This window comes from Cetorhinus maximus, chromosome 24 (assembly GCF_964194155.1).
Source record: "Cetorhinus maximus chromosome 24, sCetMax3.hap1.1, whole genome shotgun sequence".
Classification (NCBI taxonomy): domain Eukaryota; kingdom Metazoa; phylum Chordata; class Chondrichthyes; order Lamniformes; family Cetorhinidae; genus Cetorhinus; species Cetorhinus maximus.
This window is the reverse complement of record NC_135902.1, coordinates 43,751,601-43,769,799: the sequence shown is the minus strand read 5'-3', so window position 1 is coordinate 43,769,799 and position 18,199 is coordinate 43,751,601. Positions and strand designations below refer to the sequence as shown.

At 41.4% G+C, this 18,199-nt stretch overlaps 1 protein-coding gene across 5 annotated transcripts in view; it reads left to right on the top strand.

The window, feature by feature from the left end:
- LOC144699837 (dual specificity mitogen-activated protein kinase kinase 6) overlaps window positions 1-17,111 on the top strand; it is a 97,402-nt gene extending 80,291 nt beyond the window's left edge. For all 5 annotated transcript variants that reach the window (XM_078571129.1, XM_078571131.1, XM_078571127.1 and 2 more), the window contains 2 exons: window positions 4,564-4,609; window positions 14,385-17,111. In XM_078571129.1, the coding sequence (XP_078427255.1) occupies window positions 4,564-4,609; window positions 14,385-14,462 (124 nt within the window). In that variant the 3' untranslated portion in view covers window positions 14,463-17,111. The remainder of the gene's footprint in view (window positions 1-4,563; window positions 4,610-14,384) is intronic.
- Window positions 17,112-18,199: the final 1,088 nt, after the last annotated feature.

The following is an 18,199-nucleotide window of genomic DNA, read 5'->3' as shown; positions in this document are numbered from 1 at the left end:
AGTCTAGGATTATTTATTTTTTTGAAGAGAGCTTAATTCTGACATACTTGGCTCATAACTATACATTGGCCATTTAGAAAGTCCAATTGGAAAAGACAGCTTACTGTCCATTTGCTGCTATTTTGTGTAGCGCTAATAATTCCAAACCAGAAGCTATTGATCATACCTCCAGTCTTGAATGACACCTTTTTCTTGCTAAACTGCTTCAAGTTAACTGTAGTGGACTTGCTTTCCCATCCGCCACTGAGGTTTCCTGAGGTAAGTTCTGTAAGGTGGCAACCATAAGAGGACCCCCATGTCTTAAAACCTGCACCAACACAAATTGAACAACTACCTGATCCACTCTGAGTCAAATTTGACAGCGGTTACACTCAGGGACCACTCGGAATGGATCTTGATTGAGGCTGGTTATCAGGTCCAAACCTAAGTGCGCGTTGAATTTATATTCCTGTTATTGCTGTAGTAAAGAGCAGGACTGCCATCCCCACTTAAAGAAGGATTTTCTTTTAATAGATTTAGATCACTTTTGTTAGGCAAGGATATTAAATTATGGAACCATAGCTGGAGTTGAGATCAGCCAAGGCCTAACTGAATTACAGATCAGGCTTGAGGTGCTGAATGACCTATTCCTATGTTTCTAAATGGGGCATGTCAAGGCTCCAGGGGTAGCAGAGCCACACAGAGCAAGCAGGTCTGAGGTTCAATCCCTGGTCTGTGATGGAGTTTATTGATCTCCAACAGGACATTGCCTTTAGCTTCAGAGGCTGCTGGATTAAGGATAGGAAGACCAGCTGAGGTTCCAGTCCTGCCACTATTGAGTGATTTGTGTGACAGTTGGTTGGGAGCGGAATCGGGCTCATCTGCGATGTTCTCTTGCTTTAATTGGCTGCTGAGACTTTATTGAGGATTATATGAATAGTGGTCACAGGCTAGATAATGTAGTTTTGACTGGGACTGTACCCCAGCAAGGAGTCAGTACTATGAGGAGAAGGAGACATTTGATGGGTATCAAGCGTAACTGGAGCCAATTTTCTCCTAAATTGCTAAATTGGAGCTCATGTGCTGTCTGTCGATAGCATCTTGCACAAACAAGTAGCCCTTCCTGATTGGACAGCAACTATTTAGAATGGCTTTCAACTGTTCCAACAAAATGATGCCCTTACCTTAATTCATTTAGAATTTATTGGGCGATTTTTCACAATTGATAGGGGGGGGGGGGGAGAAAAAAAAAATCACAAAATTGTAAACAAGATACAATCAAGGGCAGCTTGAAGAATCAGAAAAAAATAACCTCATAAATAATTCAGATCTCACTCCAAAGAACAAGAGTGCTTGAGGATTGAGAAACGCATAAAAGTTGCTGGCGTAATGTAGAATGTTTTTAAATAGATTGAGTTGTAACTATCTTAATGCGTCTCATCCATGTAGGCGCTCAGTGATTTGTGTGTTGTCCTGATGCACAAGTTGTGATTTGTCCTATGGGTGCAGGAAGGGTATATTCTCAGAGAAATGGAGAGAGGGAAGATGCAATGTAGAAGTGTTTCACACAGTTGAAAAGAGAAATGCTTGCAGTTGCTATAATTTAGACATAACTAACCTGTTACTGCAGAACTATGAATTTAAGAGTTTTCCATTAATCTGGAAATGAATGTGGCTGCATCCTGGCTTTGAAATAGCTGTCCAAGTAGATTATTCCGTGAGGAGACGCAATCCATTTCAGTGTTTGACTTTTCCTGTGGCTATCCTACAGTTAGTTACAGTTGTTGCGAGGCCTGAGTCAGGTGTAGTGGGTCACTGCACCAGTTATTGGCCCTCTAGACGCTGTTGCTACTGGAATTAATTTCTGTTGCTTGGCGCATCATGATTCTGTGGTGAATAAAAGTCCACTTCAAAACCATTCAACTGCTGTCGATCCAACACATTGCTCATAGGTATCCTGGGATTTATTGTGCTCTGGTTACAAGCTAAATTTATCACTTACTGTGATGCAGTAAAATTCGGGAAGCAATCTATCACATGACTGATGAGGTGGAATCATTGCACAACGTAGGCACACTGAAAGATACAGGCTTCATCAAAATGTATTAATTTATAATATCGTACCTACCACTTCACTAAGTTTCATTCTTCCATCGAAAGACAATCAGGAGTCATTTTATCTGACAGAAAACTGACCAAGTTGATGGATTGTAACATTGGAGAGGATGTGAATCCCCTCAGTTTCGGTTGTGGGTTAGGTTAAAATGATACCTTGACCTTAGTTACTTGTGAGTTTCTGTTGTTCACTGTGGTCCAGTTGGCAGCACTGCTGCCATACAGCAAAAGTGCTGAAAATGTACACTAATGATGAGGTGAAAATATTACTAATTTTACTTGTGTTGGAATCCTCTTTACCTACCATTTTTACAAAACTTTCATAAGGCGTAAGTAACTTTTTTCCCCTTCGTTCTGGGTTATTTACATTATGAAAACATATTTTCCTTTCTGGATTTGCAACATTTCTTTGAACTGCAAATACTTCATTCTTCACTATTTCCTCTTTGAAGCTTTCTTTTCATTATGATATAAATATAATATTTCTTCTCCCCATTACTTGCCTGGTTATTGGGCTGGTTGTACCTGATTAATTGGTGCAGCAGAAGCAGGGAGATTTTTTTCTCAGTCTCTCTTTTATGTCATCAGTGACCAGTCCTGGTTGACTGACCCAGTTGCAATGTCCAGAGCACTTCATAAATATCTTCCTCAGTGATAGAAAAAAAAATCTCCCCAAAGTAACACCATTGGCTTAGATTCTTTATTTAAGGGCTTAAAGTAAAATATTTTATTTGCGTTTTCCCCGAGTGCTGGTTCCTCATAGTTAGTTGGACATTTCTGTCTGACTGTCGTAACATTTTCCCTTAGGCTTGTATATCTGTAATGGAGTAGTTCAACTCCCATGAAGTTGGTTTTTCCTATTTTTCTTTATGTTTCCTCTACATCACTCCTCCCTAGCTTATATTGAATATGTGTGTGTTTAGTTTGCCAAAGTTTGACCCTACTGATTATGCTGACAGCATTGACTGTGTCACAATTATTCTGCCTATTACTCTGTAAGTAAGAGGTTGCTGAATTCCATTTAAATGCTGCTGAATTCATACTCTTTTTGTGAAACACTTCAGAGACAGCAAGTCTTGTGACTCAGTAAAGGATGATTGACTATGTAGCTCACCTCCAACTTTAACAGTCTTAGGTGAGTTTGTAATCTGCCCCATCGACACCATGACATCAGACTTGAAAACAGTGTGGAAGATAATAACATACTTCAAGAGGATATAGACAGGGCTAGTGGAATGGGCTGACACATGGCAGATGAAATTCAAAGCAGAAAAGTGTGAGATAATATATTTTGGTAGGAAGAATAAGGAGAGCCAATGGATGTGAAATGGTACAATTTTAATGGAGGTCGAAGTAGAGAGAGCCCCCAAGTATGTTCATGCACGAATCTTTTGAAGGTGGCAGGTCAGATTAATGAAGCAGTGAATGAAGCATATGGGATCCTGGGCTTTTTAAATAGAGGCATAGGTTGGGATAAGCAGAGTTTTCCCACCATGCACAATGATGGGTTTTCATGCTGTATGGCACGCTCTCCGCCTCATTAATGATGCCAAAACAGGAAACATGTCGGATCGTGACTGCCAAGAGATTGGTCTGGCCGGGTGCTGGGATCCTCGATCACTGTACTGTCATACTTCACCCTTTGTGATACTCATGATGTCTAACATTTATTGAGGAACTGTGAATATTTGAGGGGGCTCTAAGACTTCTCATCTGTGAGCCTGCCAGTGCCAAGTCTGTGAGCTGCTGCTTTAAAGATGCATCTGCAGCTTGTCCAGTCGGCAAAATGCTCTTGACATCGTTATCGCTGTGAGCAGTTGTCATGCTTGGAATAAGGGGTTAAAGCAAAGATTTGGTGGGGGTGTTTAAAATCATAATGCGTTTAAATAGAGCATCAGAACATAAGAGCAAATAAAGAGAAACTGTTTCCAATGGCTGAAAAGCTGATAACCAGAGGGCAAAGATTTAAGTTGATTGGCAGAAGGACCAGAGGCACCACAAGGAGAAAGGTTTTTATGCAGCGAGTGGTTAGGATTTAGAATGCACTGCCTGGTAGACATTGATGGAAACAGATTCAATAGTAGCTTTCAAAAAGAATTGAATAAATACTTAAGGGAAAATCACAGGCATATGAGGAAAGGGAAGTTGAGTTGGACTAACTGGATCGCTCTTTGAAAAAGCTGCCACAGACTGCTGTACTATTCTATAATTCAGTGGTCTCTTGCCAATCACTGACCCAGAAGCCTCATTGAAGAGCAGAGATCAGCAGCATCCTTACCAAGATCCCCTGCCCGACGCTAATGTCTGCTTTTAAAGCTCTAATTTAAGTGTGCTGCCTAAGTGCCGACCATTGTAGTTATTCAGGATTTGATACCCAGTCAACCTGGAATAATCCAATCTCATCTACAGAAAATAATGAATATAATTCACACAATTTCATTAAAGCGACTTTCTGTATTTCTATTACAGCCTGAAGAAAAATTCCAAAGACAGACCAACTTACTCAGAACTTATGGTAAGGACCTAGTAACTAATTCTTACAAACCGCATGTTGTATTTCCCAATCTAGTGACTGGTTGCTATGTTGGAGTTGTTTTGAATTTAGTTTGCAAATTGGGCTGGGGGGTGACATGGCTGTCAGACATTCCATATTCTATTTAACTGGTGCATCTGGAGGGATTAACTGTCCACATACTCCCCAGCCCGCAGCCCTTAAAGGTGCTGCTGGATGTCACCACAATAAAGGTAAGTTTGTAAATAATAGTTATCCTGAATGTGGAGTTGGGAGGTACAGGTTGCCAGTTTTTGCTCAGCCCACTCTCCAACTAATTTCTGTGCCCCTCCCTCCCAATCACTTCCTTCCCTCCCTCCCAGGACTTTTTTTTATTCATTCATGGGATTTGGGCGTCGCTGGCTAGGCCAGCATTTATTGCCCATCCCTAATTGCCCTTGTTCAGAAGGCATTTAAGAGTCAGCCACGTTGCTGTGAGTCTGGAGTGACATGTAGGCCAGACCAGGTAAGGACGGCAGATTTTGTCCCCTGAAGGACATCGGTGAACAAGGAACCTACTTGGACCTTGAATTAAAAATCTTCTTCACTGATGAACTGTCTGGAGGTGCCGAGCAGATATCAGCAGCTCACTGATCTGATGTAATATCAGGCCCGAGACCCAATATTGAGTGTGCCTTGAGCCTTGTTCCCAGTCGCATCTGAATACTGGAGCATTCTGGGCCAATTTCTAGGCCATTGTGCGCTTGCATACAGGTTAAACATCATTATCTTTTGTTTTTTGGAATTTGTATAGAGATTGAAGTGGGTTATGGGATTGTTGGGAGTGGAGCCCTCTGTGCCCATTCATTTGTTTGGGATTAGACCAGGCCTCGGATCAATTCTGTGCCAACCTGAATTGTGGAATCCATTTTACTTACTCATTGGCCGTCTACTGCACTGGCATAGTTCCATGCTAGTGCCAGGCTTATGTCTGAAATGCAGCGTGTAAAGGTGTGGGGCTGAGCATTAAATGGCAGCTGTAACATCATCAGTGTGATTATGTTTCCTGCAGTTCAGGCTGGTGTATTTATAGAAGTGTTTATTACTTCCTATTGCACCTGGATCAGTGTGAAAAGTTCAGTTCTGGTAATGACTAGCAGCTCTCTATCAACTAATGATAAAACAGCTTCCAGCTCTTGGCCCCTTCTAGATATCCAAAAGGAAATTGATGGCATAAGCGGTATTGTTGTTTAAAGGTGTGTGTTTTTAAAGTGCATCCTCACAAGGCTTGCTCCTGTTGGGGTCCCTTGTCCGTTGCTGCTGACCCTTGATTCAGTCCAGAAAGCAGCAATTTTGAATTGAAGCTCAGTTGAATTTGGCAGCTGTGCCCTTCAGCTCAGTGATTTCTTCCGCTATCCCAGTGTAGTGAGTAAGAGCAGTTTGAGAGTATCATAGTTTTTGCTTTGGACTTTAACTCTTGAAAAACAGTGCAGTGATGAAAGCAGCAATAATAGTGTTGTGACATAAACGGATTGAAGGCTTGTAAGAGTAGCCTTTGAGTGCCAGGGGACTCTGTGTAAGGTGATGAGAGTGCTTCTTTGCTCTTTCTACATTACAAGTCAGCCTGGATTAACCCTTTGTGTACTGGCTGCACTTTTAGGATTTTCAGCTTTATGAACTTTGCTGAGCAGCTAAGTTCTGCAGAAGCAGTTTGTTGGACATTCCCAGTGCTTTTTCCTTTGTGAGCTGCTGTAAAGAGTGGGCCAGAATTTGCTGTCAGACTAACAGGAAGGCTAATGATATTCACTATTATTTATTAGTAAACAGTACAGCAACTTCAGGTGAGACGAGGTGTGGATATGTGGTTAAATGTGGATATCCAAAAATTGCTCACCACTCCACCATTACCTCCCCCAAACGCCATTGTGGCCTTACCATCTCTCATGCTCCGTTTTTTCAGGAACTTTTAGGAATCGGATTTGTCCGTTAAACTCTATTCAAAGTTAAGTCTACTCATTACAAGTGCAAGTGCCCTTTTAACAAAGTAATAAGTGTTATTAACTTTTTTTTATTCGTTCATGGGATATGGGCTTCGGTGGCTTGGCCAGCATTTATTGCCCATCCCTAATTGCCCTCATTCAGAGGGCATTTTTAAGAGTCAACCATATTGCTGTGGGTCTGGAGTCACATGTAGGCCAGACTATGTAAGGACAGTAGATTTCCTTCCCTAAATGGGTTTTTACAACAATCGTCAATGGTTTCACGGTCATCATTAGACTTTTAATTCCAGGTTTTTATTGAATTCAAATTTTGCCATCTGCCTTGGTGGGATTTGAACCAGGGTCCTCAGGGTATTACCCTGGGTCTCTGGAACACTAGTCCAGTGACAATACCACTACACCACCACCTTCCCTAAGCTGCGACTTAACCTCTCTGACACTGATAATAAATGATCACAAGTATGGAGACTCATTCAGGACTCAAATTTTTCAATTGAAAATATCAAACTTTCTTTTAAGAAGTTTTATTTTTCTTTTCTGTCTCCTTTTTTTCTCTCTCTCTCTCTCTCTTAGCCCAATCTTTCCTTCTCTTTGGGAAGAATTTTCCCGTTGGCGAGCGGGGGCAGGGCCCGCTCGCCGACGTGTAAAATGATGCGCGGTGACGTTGAGTGGGAGTCCCGACGTCATCACGCGCTATTTAGATTTTCAGTTTGGTTGGCGTGCAGCCGAGTTGGCTGTGCGCCCGCCGAACTGTCAAAGGCCTATTAAGGCCATTTAAAACCTAATTAATTCAATTTAATGAGCTACCTGTCCAACCTTAAGGTTGGCGGGCAGGTGAAGAGCCCAGGCGGCCTTTGCGTTTTTCATGAAACCTCGTCCAATAAAAATTTATACATTTATTCTTTGACATGTCCCAGCTCATGTGATAGTGTCACATGAGGGGACATGTTTTAAAAGTGTTAAAAACCTTTATTTAAAACTTTAGCACTGAAACAAATCTCCCTGAGGCACCTCCGCATGCGCGAAAGAGCACAGGGAACCTCTCAGGGAACTCCCCCCCACCCCAGGCAGGGAGCGCTCAGCACTTCCGGGCGGGTGTCACGCTGGGCAGGCCTTAATTGGCCCGCCCACGTAAAATGGAGGCGCATCCCCGATTGGGGGCGCCGATCAGGTTTGTGCCCGCCCCCACACAACCCCCCACCCCCGACGGGAGAAAATTTCTGGCCTTTGTTTCTCTTTCTGTAGCTGATTTGACATTGAATTCACTCCCTTTTAATCCACTCGCTTTTTCAGTCCTTCCTCAATTTATTCTCTAATTCTTAAACATCATTGGTTAAGGATACACCCTTTTGGTTGCCCTGTTAACTCCGGGTCCCAGATGCCCTGTTTCCTTTACTGTGCGATTGTCAATTCACACTTTCAACAACTTGGTGAGCAAATATGTTTTGAGCTGGAGTATGCTGGGGCAAGTCTAACCAGCCTCAGGCCAGGCCCTGTGTTTTCCTCCCTCCTCAGTGGAATCTGACTCTTGGGCAGCACATTGCCCACAATGTCAGGCAGCTGTTTATCCTTTTAGTTTCTGGAGATGTCTGTGGTTTGAGGTTACATGGAGCCATGTTCCTGGCGTGTGGTCAATGAAAGCAATTTCTTATCTGAGGGTGTCTCATTGAAATGGAGCTTTGTCTATAATCCCTTGTGCAACAGCAGAAATGTAGAAACTGCAGCAGTGAGCCAGTCTCTCCTGTCCTGCGTTGGCTGCGTACACAGTAACGTCGCAGGTTCATTGATGATGTTGTTCACCTTGTTACTTAAATGGGGAGTTTGTAGAGAAGGAGGGGCTTCAGTTGCCTAATTTAAATAACCCAAGAACGATGCCACTGGATTTCATCAGTGTCACAAACAGAAAGGCAACTGCACCAGTGCCCCTACAAATTAAGCACGCACTGTTAATTAAACAGAGCTTTCTAGATCAGGGGAGAGTCACAGAGATACAGATTGTCCAATAAGCCATTGAGCTCCCATTGTATATTTGTCCTGTTACAAGCGTGTGGGTTAAATCCTTGCACTCCTAACTCTCAAATGTCACTCAGTGAACTTGAAGTGAGCCCCCAAGTTCAAAAACGTCCAACCTGCCACGCTAAAGTTGATCTCGGATGTCCTGCCAAGGTTGCATCAAACATCTTGTAATATGTTTTGCAGCCTTTGCTGAGAAAGTGAATCTTTCTATGTAACTGTCTTTTGTATCATGCAACAAATGTTAAGTGACTGAGCTTCTAGATAACTTATTAATTACAAAATTAGTTTCCAAAGGAAGACATTTTTTATGACCTCAAAGTGGTTTACAGCCAATGAAGTGCTTTTGAGGTGGAGTCACTGTTGTAGCGTGGGCAAGGCGGCAGCCAAATTGTACACAGTGCAACAAGGGGTTAAACCTTTAAATGAACAAGTTAAATTAGCAGAGGTGAGAACTTGTTTGGAGGGTGTTGAACATGTATAACATCACCAGCAGCGATTTCTACTCTCCAGTATTATCGAAAAATAACCGAACAGATTCTTGTTTTGGAAATCCCAGCCAATCGACAGGGAGTAGATGGTAGGAGAAGGGAACCCATTTCAGTAGAGAGAAATTGTTGCTCTGTGGTACTTTCATTCCACATGACTGTATAAACATTTTACCAGAAAAATATTGTTGTAGATGTCACAGGTGATGATAAGCATGCAGTTTTTTTTTTAATTAAAAAGAACACTCCGTGCTCGGAAGAAATGTATTGTTTTCAAAATATGTTGACATGTGACCCTGAAGTGCAATGGCAAAATAGTCTCTGGAGATTTCTGTGGTTTGAGGTTACATGGAGCCCAGTTCCTGGCGCGTGGTCAATGAAAGCAACTTCTTATCTGAGGGCGTTTCATTGAAATGGAGCTTTGTCTATAATCCCTTGTGCAACAGCAGAAATGTAGAAACTGCAGCAGTGAGCCAGTCTCTCCTGTTCTGCGTTGGCTGCGTACACAGTAACGCCGCAGGTTCAAAGTCATGTGGACCTTGCCTGTCCATTTGTTCACCTGCCAGCAGATCAGAATGGCAGCTTGTGAGGTCAGGAAAATTTCCTATAAAGAAGCCAGATGTTCAACAGCCCTAAGACTACATTGCCTTTCAGGGTAACCGGTTATTTCAAAAGGGAACTTAAGTTTGGGAAGTACAAGGTGTGTTGGCTGCCGATCCCGACATAACTTTCAGACAATTACACTTTTCCATCTGTCGGATTTCACCACAATCCTTTGTGCCGAAAATATTTGCCTATTTTGGTGGAGCGGAATGAGAACAGCGGACTCCCCTTACCACACAAACCCCAATGGATTGATGCTGATGGTTACGATGGGATTGGAATGTTTAGCGTCTATATTTCCAAACCAGCGGATTAATGGGGTTGCTATGATCCTTTTCCCACACACTGAAGTTTTCTTTAAGCACTGTATCCCCTCCGCTGTTTATGAAAGGTAGAATTACTGCACACAGTGCTCAGAAAAATTTATCTTGCTATTTGGGATCCCTCTAACCCATGTTTTTTTTTAAGCAAATAATCTGTGAATTTAACAATTGGAACCGTTTAATTATTTGCAGTACAGTCCCCATGCTTAACAACATTCCCACTTATCCCAGACAGGCACCTATATTGAGCCGATGGTGCTGACTATTTGGCATTGCCACCCTGTGGCAGTTACAAAAATGCTGCTTAAACTATATCATGCGAACTAACTATTCTGGACAGTTCAAGCAGCATTTAAACCACACAAAAGCAGAATCAAAGTGTACTTTTAAATGTTAATCCTGATGTGAAAATTGCAGCTACTATTGGGTTCTTTGGGAGAAATGGTTGTTTCTTTAAAAAAGAGCAACATTTCATGCTATATCTTTGTAGAATGAGCCACCCTCAGGTGTGAAAGGTCACCTTTCTGTAAGTTCACATTTGCCTGTCTTTCTTCAGAAATGGACTGTTGTTCTCATTTCACTTATTAATGCTGTTTGCTCCCATGTTAACGTTTTACATTTTGCGTTATATTTTTTTGTGGAAAGGGGCTTTTGTTTTCATTGTTTTAGATGACAGAAAACACATGAAAATCGAAGAGCTGTGTTTACCTCAAAGTGAAACATCTTCTCTGTTGACTCCTGTCGCCGATTTGATCCTGGAAATGCCACGAGATAATTAGAAAAATGAGGAACAATTGAACCTACATATAGCAGATTAAATTATGCAACACTTCTTGAGTCTTAGTATAGTAATTGGGGACCCTGATCACATTATGCTCTGGCCATTGGGTATAGTAGACAGATTGTGTTCATGTGACTGCGCCTGCTATACTCAGTGGGGGCTGTTTCCATAAAATCAAATGTCCAAGTGTGATAATCAATGATCTCGACCTTCAAAGGATTAAGCGTTCGCAACTTCACTTACTGACCACTTTTCTGTGGAGGATACCCTTGCACAGCCTAATGCCTTTCTTGAGCAAGTAACAATCAACAGTTGTGGAATAGCTTCTGGTTTTCATTGAAGATCCATGTGAGGGGCAAAGGCCCAACTGTAGGTGCCACTGAGGTAGAACAGATCACAAGAGAAGGAAAGATAAATTAAAGAGCACAAGTTATGTAGTTTCTAGCTTGGGATTTAAAGAAACAAAAAGATCTGATGGGAACAATGAATATAGTAATATTGATAAAACAAAGATCCAGCACTGTTTTGCTTTAATTCAGGTGAACTAATTGACTTTTTTTTTAAGACCAGGGAAGCAGACGTTTTTCAGTAGTGAAGCTCTCTTGAATTGCAGCTCTTTACTTGAACAGATGATCTACCAAAGGTATTGCCAGGTCAGGATGAGAAAGTTTGCTAGGCCTTTCTCTTATGTAACGCAGGCCCAAAAACCATCAAATGTCTCTTTAGCTCTTGATACTTACTTGATATGTGGAGACCAGCTCCTTTACGCACTGCCCTACAACGTACAAGAATTTCCCAGTAACTAGATCATAGCTCATACCATTCTGCCATACAATATTCTAAACATGCAGCCTGAATGTGCAGCTCTGCATCAATATGATGGTTCTTTCACCAGCTGCTGTAGTGCTGGACTACATTTTAGATCAGATAGAGAACAGAGTCTTGGGAGCATGTTTAAAAAGCCACAAAATTCAGACTTTTCATCCATTCCCCCCCCCCAAATAAATCTACCATTTGAAGAAGATGTCGGAACTGTTCAGATAACTTAATGTATGATGCTGCATAACAAAGGGCATTCTGTGATATACGGGATTTTGGGACAGTGTTAAAGCTGCCCATAGCACAGGTTTGTATAGGTATTGGAGCCAGTTGCAGAGGCATTTCAGTCACAATTAATCAAACTTAGTGGAATAGTGGCTTTTCAATGCACTAATACTTAACACATATTAAGTAAGTTATTCAGTGTCTTTACAGTTTGTTTCCCATTAATCCGCTGATGCTACTTTATCTGTTACATGGCATCATGTACCATCAGTTCGAGACCATACAAGCGACAGCTTTATTCTGTTTGGCCTTTATCTTCACAAAAGTGACAAGTATGTGATATTAGCTGTAGGGCATTATTATTCTGTATTATTAGCAGACAATGGTCAGGATTTTTTGCTGAGCGGGCGGGCACGCGCCTGCTTGAGCATAAAATTTCGTGCGATGACGTAGGGTGAGCGTCCCGATGTCATCGTGCACTTGCGCGATATTTCAGTCGGAGGGCGCGCGTGGGAGTCGGCAGTGTGCCCACCGACAATTAACAGGCCTATTAAGGCCAATAAACATCTAATTAAATGTTATTTTTCGCTGCCCGTTCAACCTTACGGTAGGCTAAAAGGCCAAGCGGCCTTTGCACTTTTTAGGAAACCTCATCCACGGGTGGGATGAGGTTTCCAACGGCAATTAAAAATAAAATACAAATTTTAGCATTTCATTAAGAACATGTCCCTGCTCATGTGACAGAGGGGACATGTTTTTTAACAATTTAAAAATGTTTATTTTTAAGTCTTAAACTCGTCATCTCCCTGAGGCAGCTCTGTGCCTTGGGGTTTTTCAGCGCGTACCTGCACACACGTGTGAAGTTGTGTACTCACCCTCCTTTCCCCCACCCCCCCACACCGCCATACAGAGAGCGCTGAACCTGTCGTGCGCGTTTCACGCTGGGCGGGCCTTAATTTGCCCACCAGTGTGAAATCACCGTCCGGCGGCGGTCGGTTTCCTGACCACTCCCGCCGAGTCCGCCCGGTGAGGGAAAATTCCTGGCCAATGGGACGGAGTTCCAGGCAGCAGAGCAGGTTTACGGTGTCCAAATTATTAGAAACTAATAGGACTTGATATTTTAACATTCGAACTGCTTGATTAAATTCTCACTGTGTGTTATCCTCGCCAGTAAACTTAATGAAATATTGAATCATGGAATGGCTGTGATTCGATGTTAAAGCATCAATAACAACAAAATGGTTGGTAGTGCCACCTTCAGCATGGTTTACATCACAATTGCACGTGTGATGGCTCCTGACATGTGAGTGGAAGTGGTGCCCACCACCAGTCCTGCTGTCGGGAAATGAGCTCTTTTCGTTAAATTCTGCCTGATGCGTAGAGGGATCAGGGTCTGGTTCAGATGTCTATTAATAAAAAAAATATTTTGGAACATGGGCACTGCTAGAAAAGTCACACCTATTGTTCATCCATGGTTTCCTTGAGAATACAGCAGACCATCTCCTTGAATAGTGATGGTTTGTACAACGCAGGATTTTGCTTGGTTGTGTCAGAGAGTATAAGGAGCCAACCTCTTGGTGTGAACTGGACTTAAATATAAGGCATCCACATTTGATGGTGATTAGCTTGTTCCTAATGAAGGATATTAGGCTTTTTATGAGAATCTGATATTCCAAGAATTACCAGGTACATTGAAAGAAATCTAACAACCTGCCTGATTAATAGCCCAGCACCATAGCTACTGCATGAACTGTATTGGCCCTCCTGCACGATAACGTGTTATACATTGAGTGGTATAACATCTGAAGCAGGTACTGGTTTGGAAAGAAAATGCCATTGTAATGCCAGAGATGTTAAATTCTTGTGTTGAATGAAATACCCAGGAGAAATAGAATTAATCCTCTTCTTCATCAAAACTGCCTACTTCTGCCTTTTGTAATATTCTCCTCACTTCCACTCCTGGAAGCCTTGAATCTCTGATACTGTAAAGGAAAATGGTTTTGCATTGGGTTAGGATTACAGTCATGTGAAATGATGTGTCTAGACTGAAGAGGTAATTTATATTGCACTATTTATTGTTAGTTTAATATTGTACCATTTGAATGTTACCCTGATAATTTGCCTATAATTGAAGTGTTGAAATTGAAGTTTGAGGTTCAGCTGTATTTCTGAAATGCACAACCTCATTACTGATACAGCCTCTGAGTGAGCTGTGAAGGCTCAGTTGAAAATCCCTTTCAGACGAAAAATGCTTTAAGGCTTTCCCAAATCAGTCTTCATCTGCACTTTCTAATGGAAATGTATTTATCTCCTGATGCACAATCAAGGCAGTGCAGAATGAATCTGCTGTTCCTAAGTAACCTCCCTGTTAAAATGTCACCACTAACCTTAAAGTTAATATAGTGACTGGGAATCTTTAACTATTTGGGTTGAAATTTTGGGTGCTCTGCATGGCTGAGACTGGATCCTTTGGAACATCTGCAATTGGAAATAGACACCAAAGCCATTCCTTGAATTCTAACCCCTGTGTTTTTCTGTTCTCTGTAGCAACATCCCTTCTTCACGCTGCACGAATCCAAAGAAACAGATGTGGCATCTTTTGTGAAGCTTATTTTGGGAGATTGAAAGGTTCCTGTAAAGCGCAACTGGCCCATCTACATGTTCTGCTTTAGGATGAAATCACAGGATATTTTCTGTCATTGTTGATCTCGAAAATATATCAAGAGTTTCAAAAGTAACTCTGACCGCTGGCAAGAACGGGACGGGGCAGGGGAAATCATTAGCAAACTCGTGCAGTTGAAAGAAAAAAATCCAGCACTTGCTGCTCTAAATGTCCGAGTGGTACAGTGTGGAGCCCTTTGAAAAACCTTTGTCAAATATTTTTGACTGACATGCAAAAACAAATAATTGGTAGTAGGTTCACTTTTTAATGATTTGATTTTTTAAAAATTTAAGTGAATAGTGGGTATTGTTCTCATAATTAATTTTCTGCAAAGACTTACTGTGTGACTGTGATAAAGACTTGCATTGAATCAGACGATACATTGGTCTCTTAAAGGCCACTTTAGCTTCAGAAATTGTAGAATTTTGATGCAAGGCTGTACCGTGTGTGCAAGTGCGTGTGCGCGAGTTTTTAAATAGGTGCACTGAAAATTGTGTGACTGCAGGCAAACCAAGGGGTGTACATGCAACCAGCCTACTTGGCAGGTGCTATGGTGGAGCCAGCCTTTGGCTTGATAAGTCTACCCCCTCCTTGCTTACATATGGTGTGGCTTTGGTTTGTATGTAAATAACGTGATGTGTAAATACACTCTCACCTCCATAAGTGTAACTCTGGACACACAGAAACAATGACCCTCCATCCCCATGTTTCATACTCTAGACAGACTAGATCTGCATAGTCAACATCTATCGAGTGACTGGATCTTTTTTGTATTTTCACCTACAGTGCTAAACCTTGGAGTCACTAAAGGTAATAGCAGACATACCCCTATAAAACGTAATTTATTTTTAAAAAAAAAGGTTCAGATGTTAGTTTATCCAGCCTAGTGTTGTATATCGTACATATCTGATTGATTTTTGCAAGTAGTATTTTATTAAGTGGTTAGGATGAAGATTGTATTTTTACATAAAGCTTGTACAGGTCACCTTTAAAGCTGAGATAGGTTTAATGAGCCCATAATTTAGTTGCAGTTTTAAAAATCAAGATATATTTGAATTGATTTAAAAAAAAAAGGTGAGAAACTGAATGTTGTGAATTTGTGGCCCACATATAGTGCAAACCTTACAGGAAAGGTGTTCTGCTTACTCAAAACGCAGTTGCCCTTCCTTTTCCTATTTATGATGGTATCAGTGTCCTCTTGGCCAAAGATCTCATCTTCTGGGTTGTGCAGGGAAGAAATAATTGAGTCAGGAACTACTTACTTAAATCTTGACTTGCGATACCTTGGCTATTGCCATCAGTAGAATTTATTGGCAAATCCTGTCTGTTGTGGGGATGATCCCTTCTTCCCCAGTGAATGGAACGAGATGGGGAAGCTCATTCTCTAGGGAAAACCCAAGCATGACCGATTGTTTGCAACGGCTATGATATTGAAATCTCTCCCTGTTGAAAACTGAAAACTAATATAGCAGCTTCTAACTTCCTCCCATAAGATTGTTCCTTTCCTCCCATTTTTCTTCCCTCCTCTCTTTGAAGGTAACTCCAACTTAACCTGTGGTTTCACAACCACTGTCACTCCTACTAGTCAAGCAGCTGTTATTTAATCCTAGGACTTTACACCAATTTCTTTCCTCCCAAGATGTAGAAAGTGAGGTATACTTCCCTCCCTGAGGTGGAATGTCTCACTTTTGTGAGGTGCTATCGAAAACCACTTGTCTACATGCTGAGTTTTCAGTCCCGAGCGGGCTGCTTTCTAGCAGTGTTGTTATCCCAACACTAATGTGCTTTGATCATGAGCCCAATGTTGAAGCCTTATAAGCGATGCTAACAAGGAGTGCTGCAGTCTCACTGGGTTCTGTGAAGCACGGGGTTAACTGTGTGATGTGCAGATGGCCGTATCTGTGATTTTTCCCATTTGGAATTGAAGTCCACAGTTGGACGAGTTCTGGGTGACATTTGTTTCCCGTCACAAGGAGCTTGTACGACCACTGGAAGCGTTTGTGAAGAACGCATTTTTCTCAGCCCCATTAATGATCCCACACTTGGTGAATGCCCAGAACTGCTGCTTGTGCCAGTTTTATGGATTTGTTTGGTGCCTGAGAAACGCAAATGTTTATCTTTTTTATTGATGCTGTTCTGATAACATTTGAAAATGGCAATTTGCAGCAGACCCCCAGAGTTTTAAGAACAGCACTTCCTGTAAGATACAGCAGCTTATAAGTCCGCAATTCCCAACTGTTTGACCCTCTTCCTAGAACAGTTTGAGATATGCTACCCAAAAAAAGATATTCTTGTCTAAGGCAGTATTTAATATGTCTTTGAAGGTGCTACATCTGAACTAAAACTTTTGCAGAATTGAAATTTTAATAACTCAGTGGTAGAAAGGAAGATTTTTTCCTAACATTAGCTTCACTTTTCACTCATTTCATTGATGATCTTTGGCCCTACTTTAACTTACTGAAGTAATATGCTCAATTACCTTATGCTGTGGATCTTAGGTAATTCCCTTCACTTCAGTCATTGGTGCCTTACAAGAGTTGGTTAGCTATCTATTATTTGTAATACCTAAATTTTTAGCCCTCATCAGACTATTGTGACATTTTGTTTTAATTAGAATGACAGAGGATTAGTACTAAAACATTGTTAGGTGCTGGTAATTTTACTCCCTGTCTTCTGTGTGTTAGAATACATCTAAAGCAAAAGGCTAAATGGCATCATATTTGTTTAAAATTGCTACGCAGGTATAGTAAGAGTTAATATTTAGGTAGGGTTCTGCATTAATGTGCAGAGAAATTGAATTCTCAGACACCTGAATCAGGCTAACTCTTTGCCACAAGTCCAGCTCTGTTAATGTACCTTCAGTGGAAATAAGAGCTTGCTACTGGCCATAGAGTTCAATCTAAAGAGAGGGAAACTTGGCATCCATCTTTGATTCCAAATATCCCCTGAAATAAAATGTTCTCTATTAATTAAATGGCCAGAGAGGTGAGTATCAGCCAGCTCTTGGGCTTCAATATGCCATATGTGAGCTCTAGTTGGTGTTGGTTGTAGGGCGTGATGATACACTGACCCGCATATTGTTTTCTTCAAAACTTGAACCTCTACTCGCCAGCCAAATACATTGGGAAATCCACTTCAATCCAAGAGTGCTACTTCTGATGTCTCGACCCTCTCTTTGTCCCAGTTTTGCCACCTGATCCTTATTTCCCATGAGCATCCAAAAGTGATGTGGCTAATATCTGAATTCTTTGTTGGAGATCTCAAGATATCTTCTACAGTGTGTGGTGTTTACATCTTACATATTAATGATTGGATGTGTGATGGAAAATGAAGTCCACTACAATTTGTTAAATGTTTGGTTGATTTAAAGACCCAGAGTGGTATTTCTATCTAATTCCCTACCTCTATTTTGTGAATTAGAATTGAAGATCATTGGTGATCTATTTGCCTTCTTCATCAAATCAGTTAAATTACCATCAGATTGACAAGGTAATTGGCTCACTGGTAGAGCTCAGTAAGGTAACTTTTTGTGTGATTGAGAAACATGCTGAAGAATCCTAGAGTGCCAACAGGATACATGCATTGAAGAACTTGATGGTTTCTCTGTTGCTATGACACGACACTGAACCTGACACACGGGACAAGACAGCATTTTTTGTCTCTTTTTTTTCCGAAAGGTTGTGGTTTGTTTAGCCTGACC